Consider the following 11,486-nt stretch of genomic DNA (forward strand, 5'->3'; position numbering starts at 1 on the left):
GCAGGAGGATGCTTTTTCCGTGTCAATCGAGACAGAAAACTCGCCAAAAATTACCAGTTTTTCGAGCTCCTGATACCAGGAGAGCATCCAACGCAGGAGGATGCTTTTTCCGTGTCAATCGAGACAGAAAACTCGCCACAAATTACCAGTTTTTCGAGCTCCTGATACCAGGAGAGCATCCAACGCAGGAGGATGCTTTTTCCGTGTCAATCGAGACAGAAAACTCGCCACAAATTACCAGTTTTTCAAGCTCCTGATACCAGGAGAGCATCCATCGCAGGAGGATGCTTTTTCCGTGTCAATCGAGACAGGAAACTCGCCACAAATTACCAGTTTTTCGAGCTCCTGATACCAGGAGAGCATCCAACGCAGGAGGATGCTTTTTCCGTGTCAATCGAGACAGAAAACTCGCCAAAAACTACCAGTTTTTCAAGCTCCTGATACCAGGAGAGCATCCGACGCAGGAGAATGCTTTTTCCGTGTCAATCGAGACAGAAAACTCGCCAAAAATTACCAGTTTTTCGAGCTCCTGATACCAGGAGAGCATCCAACGCAGGAGGATGCTTTTTCCGTGTCAATCGAGACAGAAAACTCGCCACAAATTACCAGCTTGTCAAGCTCTGATACCAAGAGATGTTTTTTCCGTGTCAATCGAGACAGAAAACTCGCCACAAATTACCAGTTTTTCGAGCTCCTGATACCAGGAGAGCATCCAACGCAGGAGGATGCTTTTTCTGTGTCAATCGAGACAGAAAACTCGCCACAAATTACCAGTTTTTCGAACTCCTGATACCAGGAGAGCATCCAACGCAGGAGGATGCTTTTTCCGTGTCAATCGAGACAGAAAACTCGCCACAAATTACCAGTTTTTCGAGCTCCTGATACCAGGAGAGCATCCATCGCAGGAGGATGCTTTTTCCGTGTCAATCGAGACAGAAAACTCGCCACAAATTACCAGTTTTTCGAGCTCCTGATTCCAGGAGAGCATCCAACGCAGGAGGATGCTTTTTCCGTGTCAATCGAGACAGAAAACTCGCCACAAATTACCAGTTTTTCAAGCTCCTGATACCAGGAGAGCATCCATCGCAGGAGGATGCTTTTTCCGTGTCAATCGAGACAGAAAACTCGCCACAAATTACCAGCTTGTCAAGCTCCTGATACCAGGAGAGCATCCAACGCAGGAGGATGCTTTTTCCGTGTCAATCGAGACAGAAAACTCGCCACAAATTACCAGTTTTTCAAGCTCCTGATACCAGGAGAGCATCCATCGCAGGAGGATGCTTTTTCCGTGTCAATCGAGACAGAAAACTCGCCAAACATTACCAGTTTTTCAAGCTCCTGATACCAGGAGAGCATCCAACGCAGGAGGATGCTTTTTCCGTGTCAATCGAGACAGAAAACTCGCCACAAATTACCAGTTTTTCGAGCTCCTGATACCAGGAGAGTATCCAACGCAGGAGGATGCTTTTTCCGTGTCAATCGAGACAGAAAACTCGCCACAAATTACCAGTTTTTCAAGCTCCTGATACCAGAAGAGCATCCAAAGCAGGAGGATGCTTTTTCCGTGTCAATCGAGACAAAAAACTCGCCAAACATTGCCAGTTTTTCAAGCTCCTGATACCAGGAGAGCATCCATCGCAGGAGGATGCTTTTTCCGTGTCAATCGAGACAGAAAACTCGCCACAAATTACCAGCTTGTCAAGCTCCTGATACCAGGAGAGCATCCAACGCAGGAGGATGCTTTTTCCGTGTCAATCGAGACAAAAAACTCGCCAAACGTTACCAGTTTTTCAAGCTCCTGATACCAGGAGAGCATCCAACGCCGGAGGATGCTTTTTCCGTGTCAATCGAGACAAAAAACTCGCCTTAAATTACCAGTTTTTCAAGCTCCTGATACCAGGAGAGCATCCATCGCAGGAGGATGCTTTTTCCGTGTCAATCGAGACAGAAAACTCGCCAAAAATTACCAGTTTTTCGAGCTCCTGATACCAGGAGAGCATCCAACGCAGGAGGATGCTTTTTCCGTGTCAATCGAGACAGAAAACTCGCCACAAATTACCAGTTTTTCAAGCTCCTCATACCAGGAGAGCATCCGACGCAGGAGAATGCTTTTTCCGTGTCAATCGAGACAGAAAACTCGCCACAAATTACCAGTTTTTCGAGCTCCTGATACCAGGAGAGCATCCAACGCAGGAGGATGCTTTTTCCGTGTCAATTGAGACAGAAAATTCGCCACAAATTACCAGTTTTTCAAGCTCCTGATACCAGGAGAGCATCCATCGCAGGAGGATGCTTTTTCCGTGTCAATCGAGACAAAAAACTCGCCAAACATTGCCAGTTTTTCAAGCTCCTGATACCAGAAGAGCATCCAAAGCAGGAGGATGCTTTTTCCGTGTCAATCGAGACAGAAAACTCGCCACAAATTACCAGTTTTTCGAGCTCCTGATACCAGGAGAGCATCCATCGCAGGAGGATGCTTTTTCCGTGTCAATCGAGACAGAAAACTCGCCAAACATTACCAGTTTTTCAAGCTCCTGATACCAGGAGAGCATCCAAAGCAGGAGGATGCTTTTTCCGTGTCAATCGAGACAGAAAACTCGCCAAAACTTACCAGTTTTTCGAGCTCCTGATACCAGGAGAGCATCCAACGCAGGAGGATGCTTTTTCCGTGTTTATCGAGACAGATAACTCGCCACAAATTACCAGCTTGTCAAGCTCTGATACCAAGAGATGTTTTTTCCGTGTCAATCGAGACAGAAAACTCGCCACAAATTACCAGTTTTTCGAGCTCCTGATACCAGGAGAGCATCCAACGCAGGAGGATGCTTTTTCTGTGTCAATCGAGACAGAAAACTCGCCACAAATTACCAGTTTTTCGAACTCCTGATACCAGGAGAGCATCCAACGCAGGAGGATGCTTTTTCCGTGTCAATCGAGACAAAAAACTCGCCAAAAATTACCAGTTTTTCAAGCTCCTGATACCAGGAGAGCATCCAACGCAGGAGGATGCTTTTTCCGTGTCAATCGAGACAGAAAACTCGCCAAAAATTACCAGTTTTTCGAGCTCCTGATACCAGGAGAGCATCCAACGCAGGAGGATGCTTTTTCCGTATCAATCGAGACAGAAAACTCGCCACAAATTACCAGTTTTTCGAGCTCCTGATACCAGGAGAGCATCCAACGCAGGAGGATGCTTTTTCCGTGTCAATCGAGACAGAAAACTCGCCACAAATTACCAGTTTTTCAAGCTCCTGATACCAGGAGAGCATCCATCGCAGGAGGATGCTTTTTCCGTGTCAATCGAGACAGGAAACTCGCCACAAATTACCAGTTTTTCGAGCTCCTGATACCAGGAGAGCATCCAACGCAGGAGGATGCTTTTTCCGTGTCAATCGAGACAGAAAACTCGCCAAAAACTACCAGTTTTTCAAGCTCCTGATACCAGGAGAGCATCCGACGCAAGAGAATGCTTTTTCCGTGTCAATCGAGACAGAAAACTCGCCAAAAATTACCAGTTTTTCGAGCTCCTGATACCAGGAGAGCATCCAACGCAGGAGGATGCTTTTTCCGTGTCAATCGAGACAGAAAACTCGCCACAAATTACCAGCTTGTCAAGCTCCTGATACCAGGAGAGCATCCAACGCAGGAGGATGCTTTTTCCGTGTCAATCGAGACAGAAAACTCGCCACAAATTACCAGTTTTTCAAGCTCCTGATACCAGGAGAGCATCCATCGCAGGAGGATGCTTTTTCCGTGTCAATCGAGACAGAAAACTCGCCAAAAATTACCAGTTTTTCGAGCTCCTGATACCAGGAGAGCATCCAACGCAGGAGGATGCTTTTTCCGTGTCAATCGAGACAGCAAACTCGCCACAAATTACCAGTTTTTCAAGCTCCTCATACCAGGAGAGCATCCGACGCAGGAGAATGCTTTTTCCGTGTCAATCGAGACAGAAAACTCGCCACAAATTACCAGTTTTTCGAGCTCCTGATACCAGGAGAGCATCCAACGCAGGAGGATGCTTTCCGTGACAATCGAGACAGAAAACTCGCCAAAAATTACCAGTTTTTCAAGCTCCTGATACCAGGAGGGCATCCAAAGCAGGAGGATGCTTTTTCCGTGTCAATCGAGACAAAAAACTCGCCACAAATTACCAGTTTTTCAAGCTCCTGATACCAGGAGAGCATCCAACGCAGGAGGATGCTTTTCCGTGTCAATCGAGACAGAAAACTCGCCACAAATTACCAGCTTGTCAAGCTCTGATACCAAGAGATGTTTTTTCCGTGTCAATCGAGACAGTAAACTCGCCACAAATTACCAGTTTTTCAAGCTCCTGATACCAGGAGAGCATCCAAAGCAGGAGGATGCTTTTTCCGTGTCAATCGAGACAGAAAACTCGCCACAAATTACCAGTTTTTCAAGCTCCTGATACCAGGAGAGCATCCAACGCAGGAGGATGCTTTTTCCGTGTCAATCGAGACAGAAAACTCGCCAAAAATTACCAGTTTTTCAAGCTCCTGATACCAGGAGAGCATCCAAAGCAGGAGGATGCTTTTTCCGTGTCAATCGAGACAGAAAACTCGCCACAAATTACCAGTTTTTCGAGCTCCTGATACCAGGAGAGCATCCAACGCAGGAGGATGCTTTTCCGTGTCAATCGAGACAAAAAACTCGCCAAAAATTACCAGCTTGTTAAGCTCTGATACCAAGCGATGTTTTTTCCGTATCAATCGAGACAGAAAAATCGCCAAACATTACCAGTTTTTCAAGCTCCTGATACCAGGAGAGCATCCATCGCAGGAGGATGCTTTTTCCGTGTCAATCGAGACCGAAAACTCGCCACAAATTACCAGTTTTTCGAGCTCCTGATACCAGGAGAGCATCCAACGCAGGAGGATGCTTTTTCGTGTCAATCGAGACAGAAAACTCGCCACAAATTACCAGCTTGTCAAGCTCTGATACCAAGAGATGTTTTTTCCGTGTCAATCGAGACAGAAAACTCGCCACAAATTACCAGTTTTTCAAGCTCCTGATACCAGGAGAGCATCCAAAGCAGGAGGATGCTTTTTCCGTGTCAATCGAGACAGAAAACTCGCCAAAAATTACCAGTTTTTCAAGCTCCTGATACCAGGAGAGCATCCAACGCAGGAGGATGCTTTTTCCGTGTCAATCGAGACAGAAAACTCGCCACAAATTACCAGTTTTTCAAGCTCCTGATACCAGGAGAGCATCCAAAGCAGGAGGATGCTTTTTCCGTGTCAATCGAGACAGAAAACTCGCCACAAATTACCAGTTTTTCGAGCTCCTGATACCAGGAGGGCATCCAACGCAGGAGGATGCTTTTTCCGTGTCAATCGAGACAGAAAACTCGCCAAAAATTACCAGTTTTTCAAGCTCCTGATACCAGGAGAGCATCCAACGCAGGAGGATGCTTTTTCCGTGTTTATCGAGACAGAAAACTCGCCACAAATTACCAGTTTGTCAAGCTCTGATACCAAGAGATGCTTTTTCCGTGTCAATCGAGACAGAAAACTCGCCACAAATTACCAGTTTTTCAAGCTCCTGATACCAGGAGAGCATCCAACGCAGGAGGATGCTTTTTCCGTGTCAATCGAGACAGAAAACTCGCCAAAAATTACCAGTTTTTCAAGCTCCTGATACCAGGAGAGCATCCATCGCAGGAGGATGCTTTTTCCGTGTCAATCGAGACAGAAAACTCGCCAAACATTACCAGTTTTTCAAGCTCCTGATACCAGGAGAGCATCCAACGCCGGAGGATGCTTTTTCCGTGTCAATCGAGACCGAAAACTCGCCACAAATTACCAGTTTTTCGAGCTCCTGATACCAGGAGAGCATCCAACGCAGGAGGATGCTTTTTCCGTGTCAATCGAGACAGAAAACTCGCCACAAATTACCAGTTTTTCAAGCTCCTGATACCAGGAGAGCATCCAAAGCAGGAGGATGCTTTTTCCGTGTCAATCGAGACAGAAAACTCGCCAAACGTTACCAGTTTTTCAAGCTCCTGATACCAGGAGAGCATCCAACGCCGGAGGATGCTTTTTCCGTGTCAATCGAGACCGAAAACTCGCCACAAATTACCAGTTTTTCAAGCTCATGATACCAGGAGAGCATCCATCGCAGGAGGATGCTTTTTCCGTGTCAATCGAGACAGAAAACTCGCCAAAAATTACCAGTTTTTCGAGCTCCTGATACCAGGAGAGCATCCAACGCAGGAGGATGCTTTTTCCGTGTCAATCGAGACAGCAAACTCGCCACAAATTACCACTTTTTCAAGCTCCTCATACCAGGAGAGCATCCGACGCAGGAGAATGCTTTTTCCGTGTCAATCGAGACAGAAAACTCGCCACAAATTACCAGTTTTTCGAGCTCCTGATACCAGGAGAGCATCCAACGCAGGAGGATGCTTTTTCCGTGTCAATCGAGACAGAAAACTCGCCACAAATTACCAGTTTTTCGAGCTCCTGATACCAGGAGAGCATCCAACGCAGGAGGATGCTTTTTCCGTGTCAATTGAGACAGAAAACTCGCCACAAATTACCAGTTTTTCAAGCTCCTGATACCAGGAGAGCATCCATCGCAGGAGGATGCTTTTTCCGTGTCAATCGAGACAAAAAACTCGCCAAACGTTACCAGTTTTTCAAGCTCCTGATACCAGGAGAGCATCCAACGCAGGAGGATGCTTTTTCCGTGTCAATCGAGACAGAAAACTCGCCACAAACTACCAGTTTTTCAAGCTCCTGATACCAGGAGAGCATCCGACGCAGGAGAATGCTTTTTCCGTGTCAATCGAGACAGAAAACTCGCCAAAAATTACCAGTTTTTCAAGCTCCTGATACCAGGAGAGCATCCAACGCAGGAGGATGCTTTTTCCGTGTCAATCGAGACAGAAAACTCGCCACAAATTACCAGCTTGTCAAGCTCCTGATACCAGGAGAGCATCCAACGCAGGAGGATGCTTTTTCCGTGTCAATCGAGACAGAAAACTCGCCACAAATTACCAGTTTTTCAAGCTCCTGATACCAGGAGAGCATCCATCGCAGGAGGATGCTTTTTCCGTGTCAATCAAGACAGAAAACTCGCCAAACATTACCAGTTTTTCGAGCTCCTGATACAAGGAGAGCATCCAACGCCGGAGGATGCTTTTTCCGTGTCAATCGAGACCGAAAACTCGCCACAAATTACCAGTTTTTCGAGCTCCTGATACCAGGAGAGCATCCAACGCAGGAGGATGCTTTTTCCGTGTCAATCGAGACAGAAAACTCGCCACAAATTACCAGTTTTTCAAGCTCCTGATACCAGGAGAGCATCCAAAGCAGGAGGATGCTTTTTCCGTGTCAATCGAGACAAAAAACTCGCCAAACGTTACCAGTTTTTCAAGCTCCTGATACCAGGAGAGCATCCAACGCCGGAGGATGCTTTTTCCGTGTCAATCGAGACAAAAAACTCGCCACAAATTACCAGTTTTTCAAGCTCCTGATACCAGGAGAGCATCCATCGCAGGAGGATGCTTTTTCCGTGTCAATCGAGACAGAAAACTCGCCACAAATTACCAGTTTTTCGAGCTCCTGATACCAGGAGAGCATCCAACGCAGGAGGATGCTTTTTCCGTGTCAATCGAGACAGCAAACTCGCCACAAATTACCAGTTTTTCAAGCTCCTCATACCAGGAGAGCATCCGATGCAGGAGAATGCTTTTTCCGTGTCAATCGAGACAGAAAACTCGCCACAAATTACCAGTTTTTCGAGCTCCTGATACCAGGAGAGCATCCAACGCAGGAGGATGCTTTTTCCGTGTCAATCGAGACAGAAAATTCGCCACAAATTACCAGTTTTTCAAGCTCCTGATACCAGGAGAGCATCCATCGCAGGAGGATGCTTTTTCCGTGTCAATCGAGACAGAAAACTCGCCAAACATTACCAGTTTTTCAAGCTCCTGATACCAGGAGAGCATCCAAAGCAGGAGGATGCTTTTTCCGTGTCAATCGAGACAGAAAACTCGCCACAAATTACCAGTTTTTCGAGCTCCTGATACCAGGAGAGCATCCATCGCAGGAGGATGCTTTTTCCGTGTCAATCGAGACAGAAAACTCGCCAAAAATTACCAGTTTTTCAAGCTCCTGATACCAGGAGAGCATCCAAAGCAGGAGGATGCTTTTTCCGTGTCAATCGAGACAGAAAACTCGCCAAAACTTACCAGTTTTTCGAGCTCCTGATACCAGGAGAGCATCCAACGCAGGAGGATGCTTTTTCCGTGTTTATCGAGACAGAAAACTCGCCACAAATTACCAGTTTGTCAAGCTCTGATACCAAGAGATGTTTTTTCCGTGTCAATCGAGACAGAAAACTCGCCACAAATTACCAGTTTTTCAAGCTCCTGATACCAGGAGAGCATCCAAAGCAGGAGGATGCTTTTTCTGTGTCAATCGAGACAGAAAACTCGCCAAAAATTACCAGTTTTTCAAGCTCCTGATACCAGGAGAGCATCCATCGCAGGAGGATGCTTTTTCCGTGTTTATCGAGACAGAAAACTCGCCAAAAATTACCAGTTTTTCAAGCTCCTGATACCAGGAGAGCATCCATCGCAGGAGGATGCTTTTTCCGTGTCAATCGAGACAGAAAACTCGCCAAACATTACCAGTTTTTCAAGCTCCTGATACCAGGAGAGCATCCAAAGCAGGAGGATGCTTTTTCCGTGTCAATCGAGACAGAAAACTCGCCACAAATTACCAGTTTTTCGAGCTCCTGATACCAGGAGAGCATCCATCGCAGGAGGATGCTTTTTCCGTGTCAATCGAGACAGAAAACTCGCCACAAATTACCAGTTTTTCAAGCTCCTGATACCAGGAGAGCATCCAAAGCAGGAGGATGCTTTTTCTGTGTCAATCGAGACAGAAAACTCGCCAAAAATTACCAGTTTTTCGAACTCCTGATACCAGGAGAGCATCCAACGCAGGAGGATGCTTTTTCCGTGTCAATCGAGACAGAAAACTCGCCAAAAATTACCAGTTTTTCGAGCTCCTGATACCAGGAGAGCATCCAACGCAGCAGGATGATTTTCCGTGTCAATCGAGACAGAAAACTCACCAAAAATTACCAGCTTGTCAAGCTCTGATACCAGGAGATGTTTTTTCCGTGTTTATCGAGACAGAAAACTCGCCACAAATTACCAGTTTTTTAAGCTCCTGATACCAGGAGAGCATCCATCGCAGGAGAATGCTTTTTCCGTGTCAATCGAGACAGAAAACTCGCCACAAATTACCAGTTTTTCAAGCTCCTGATACCAGGAGAGCATCCAACGCAGGAGGATGCTTTTTCCGTGTCAATCGAGACAGAAAACTCGCCACAAATTACAAGTTTTTCAAGCTCCTGATACCAGGAGAGCATCCAACGCAGGAGGATGCTTTTCCGTGTCAATCGAGACAGAAAACTCGCCACAAATTTACAGCTTGTCAAGCTCTGATACCAGGAGATGTTTTTTCCGTGTTTATCGAGACAGAAAACTCGCCAAATATTACCAGTTTTTCAAGCTCCTGATACCAGGAGAGCATCCAACGCAGGAGGATGCTTTTTCCGTGTCAATCGAGACAGAAAACTCGCCAAAACTGACCAGTTTTTCAAGCTCTGATACTAGGAGGGCATCCAACGCAGGAGGATGCTAATTAATGCGAAACGTTTTTCGGTTGGTTCGCGAAAACGCACCTCGAGTCAAGGAGTGCCTGCGACCTTATTGAGGGCCGTTGGTTTGTTCATGAGCAAAACGCTAGTAAGCGTACGAAGCTCTAAACGAACGCTTATGACGTGTGAATGCAAATATGCGTGGCTTAAAGCTTTCACGCGGGCCTTAAGAGGGCGACCATCCGACGGATGTTGTCAAATGTTTATGCCCGGAACTCCACAAAAGCTTGTCCCAACTAGTTCCAGTACGACAAAAGAAGATTAGTAGAAGAGTTAGCGTAAGAATTTACAATTGCAATTTCTTTCGATCAACCTAGCGTAAACAACTCTTTAAACATTCATCTTCCTGTATAATTTGGTTTCGCTTTATGAGTTACGAAATTTATCTATTGCATCTTACAGCCTTTTTCATCCGGTAAAACGGTGCAACACGCAAACTCTTGCTGCGATACATTAGCTATCCACCGTTACTGACCGGTGATCCCAAAATTGTTTCGCCCGTTCAAAGATATCTTCACTCTGACTGAACTCACTGCCACCTTGCAGATACATTGGTGTAAATTCTCGATACGCCAAACAAACGCGTCGCTCCGATATGTCTTCACGTAGAACCGAATGTTCCCACTGATAACGCGGTGATCCGTAAAGTACCAACAGCGAACGTCTAAGAAATGTTAAGAACGGTTAGTTTATGGGGTTTAGTTTAAACTCTAAATTAACAGTCTACCTTGGCATCGGTATGCGTACGATACGGTGTTCATGGCGAAGCATCGTCTTCTCATCCATCAACTCTCCCAGCAAATGCTCACGATACTGTTGCAGAAAGTGTAGATTATACTTTAATTTCCCGTCAACGCATTGATACGGTGACATCGTTAGCACGGAATCGCTAAGCATATTAACCGTCACGATCCGTTCGCCCCAGATCCAGCAGTCGTCTATGTGTGGATCGATCGAGGCACCACGTTCCGGTGCATATTCCAAAGAACATTGTTCTATGGTTTGAAAGTTGGCCAGCAAAGGGATCGCTTCAAAACGACGTTGAACAAATTCGGTCACTCTTGGAAAACCGATAAACTGGGCCGGTCTTAAGCGTGTTTTTTTGAAATTTGTTTTCGGCCCGAAGTTTTGCTTGCGTCGACCGCTCTGTGAAATGTCCCACGGCAACTCGTCTAGACCTTGCAACAGGCCCACTTCCTCTGCAGTAGACAGAAAATCGAGATCAATGTACACACCCGGGTAATTTTCTCCCTGTGCGCCACCGTGCTGTGGTGTGTCTGCATGCTCCGAAAGCACCTTTTTCCAATCCCAACCGGGATAAATTTTATTGCAACGCGGACAGAACACAAACGATTCGGAGTTCTAAAAGAAAAAGAACATACTTAGCTTCTCTATCGTTCAAAGTATGCATGTGCAAACAAGAGAATTTGAATTTCACCATTACCTGAAATGTGGTGTAGAAATCACTCCGCACGATGCCAAATTCGGCTTCACAACTAAGGCACGTTCTACGCCCCTTACAACCACATGGTCGAGGAAAATCCATGGTTCATAAGCAGAAAAACGCTTTCACTCAAAAATTACATCCAATTTATACAAAATCCCTTAGTATTTTGATAATTTTTCCAAGGTTTTAACCTCCGCAGCCTTCAGTACTCTAAGCACTTTCACAATATTGTTGTTTGTTTACATTCCGATGCATTTGACAGATCTACAACAGGGTGACCCAAAAGCGAAGTTATTTTCGAACAGATTCAAATATTTAATTTAAAGTCGTTAAAAAATCGCCG

At 45.9% G+C, this 11,486-nt stretch overlaps 1 protein-coding gene across 1 annotated transcript; it reads right to left on the reverse strand.

Moving 5' to 3' along the window:
- Nucleotides 1–10,055: 10,055 nt before the first annotated feature.
- Nucleotides 10,056–11,356, reverse strand: LOC128304080 (alpha-ketoglutarate-dependent dioxygenase alkB homolog 4). Its single transcript, XM_053041211.1, has 3 exons — nucleotides 11,141–11,356; nucleotides 10,424–11,058; nucleotides 10,056–10,360 (listed from the first exon to the last, which is right to left on the reverse strand). Exons 1-3 carry the CDS (start codon nucleotides 11,240–11,242, stop codon nucleotides 10,150–10,152), a joined length of 948 nt encoding a protein of 315 aa, XP_052897171.1. The 5' UTR covers nucleotides 11,243–11,356; the 3' UTR covers nucleotides 10,056–10,149.
- Nucleotides 11,357–11,486: the final 130 nt, after the last annotated feature.

The sequence above is a fragment of the Anopheles moucheti genome, chromosome 3 (genome assembly GCF_943734755.1).
Source record: "Anopheles moucheti chromosome 3, idAnoMoucSN_F20_07, whole genome shotgun sequence".
Classification (NCBI taxonomy): Eukaryota; Metazoa; Arthropoda; class Insecta; order Diptera; family Culicidae; genus Anopheles; species Anopheles moucheti.

Bases quoted from the DNA above. Each gene is read 5' to 3' on its own strand.
- LOC128304080 (XM_053041211.1), bottom strand. From the start codon at position 11,242: ATGGATTTTCCTCGACCATGTGGTTGTAAGGGGCGTAGAACGTGCCTT. The intron at 11,059-11,140 runs GTAATGGTGAAA...TTTTTCTTTTAG, and splicing joins ATTTCTACACCACATTTCAG to AACTCCGAATCGTTTGTGTT. The intron at 10,361-10,423 runs GTAGACTGTTAA...AACATTTCTTAG, and splicing joins GTACGCATACCGATGCCAAG to ACGTTCGCTGTTGGTACTTT.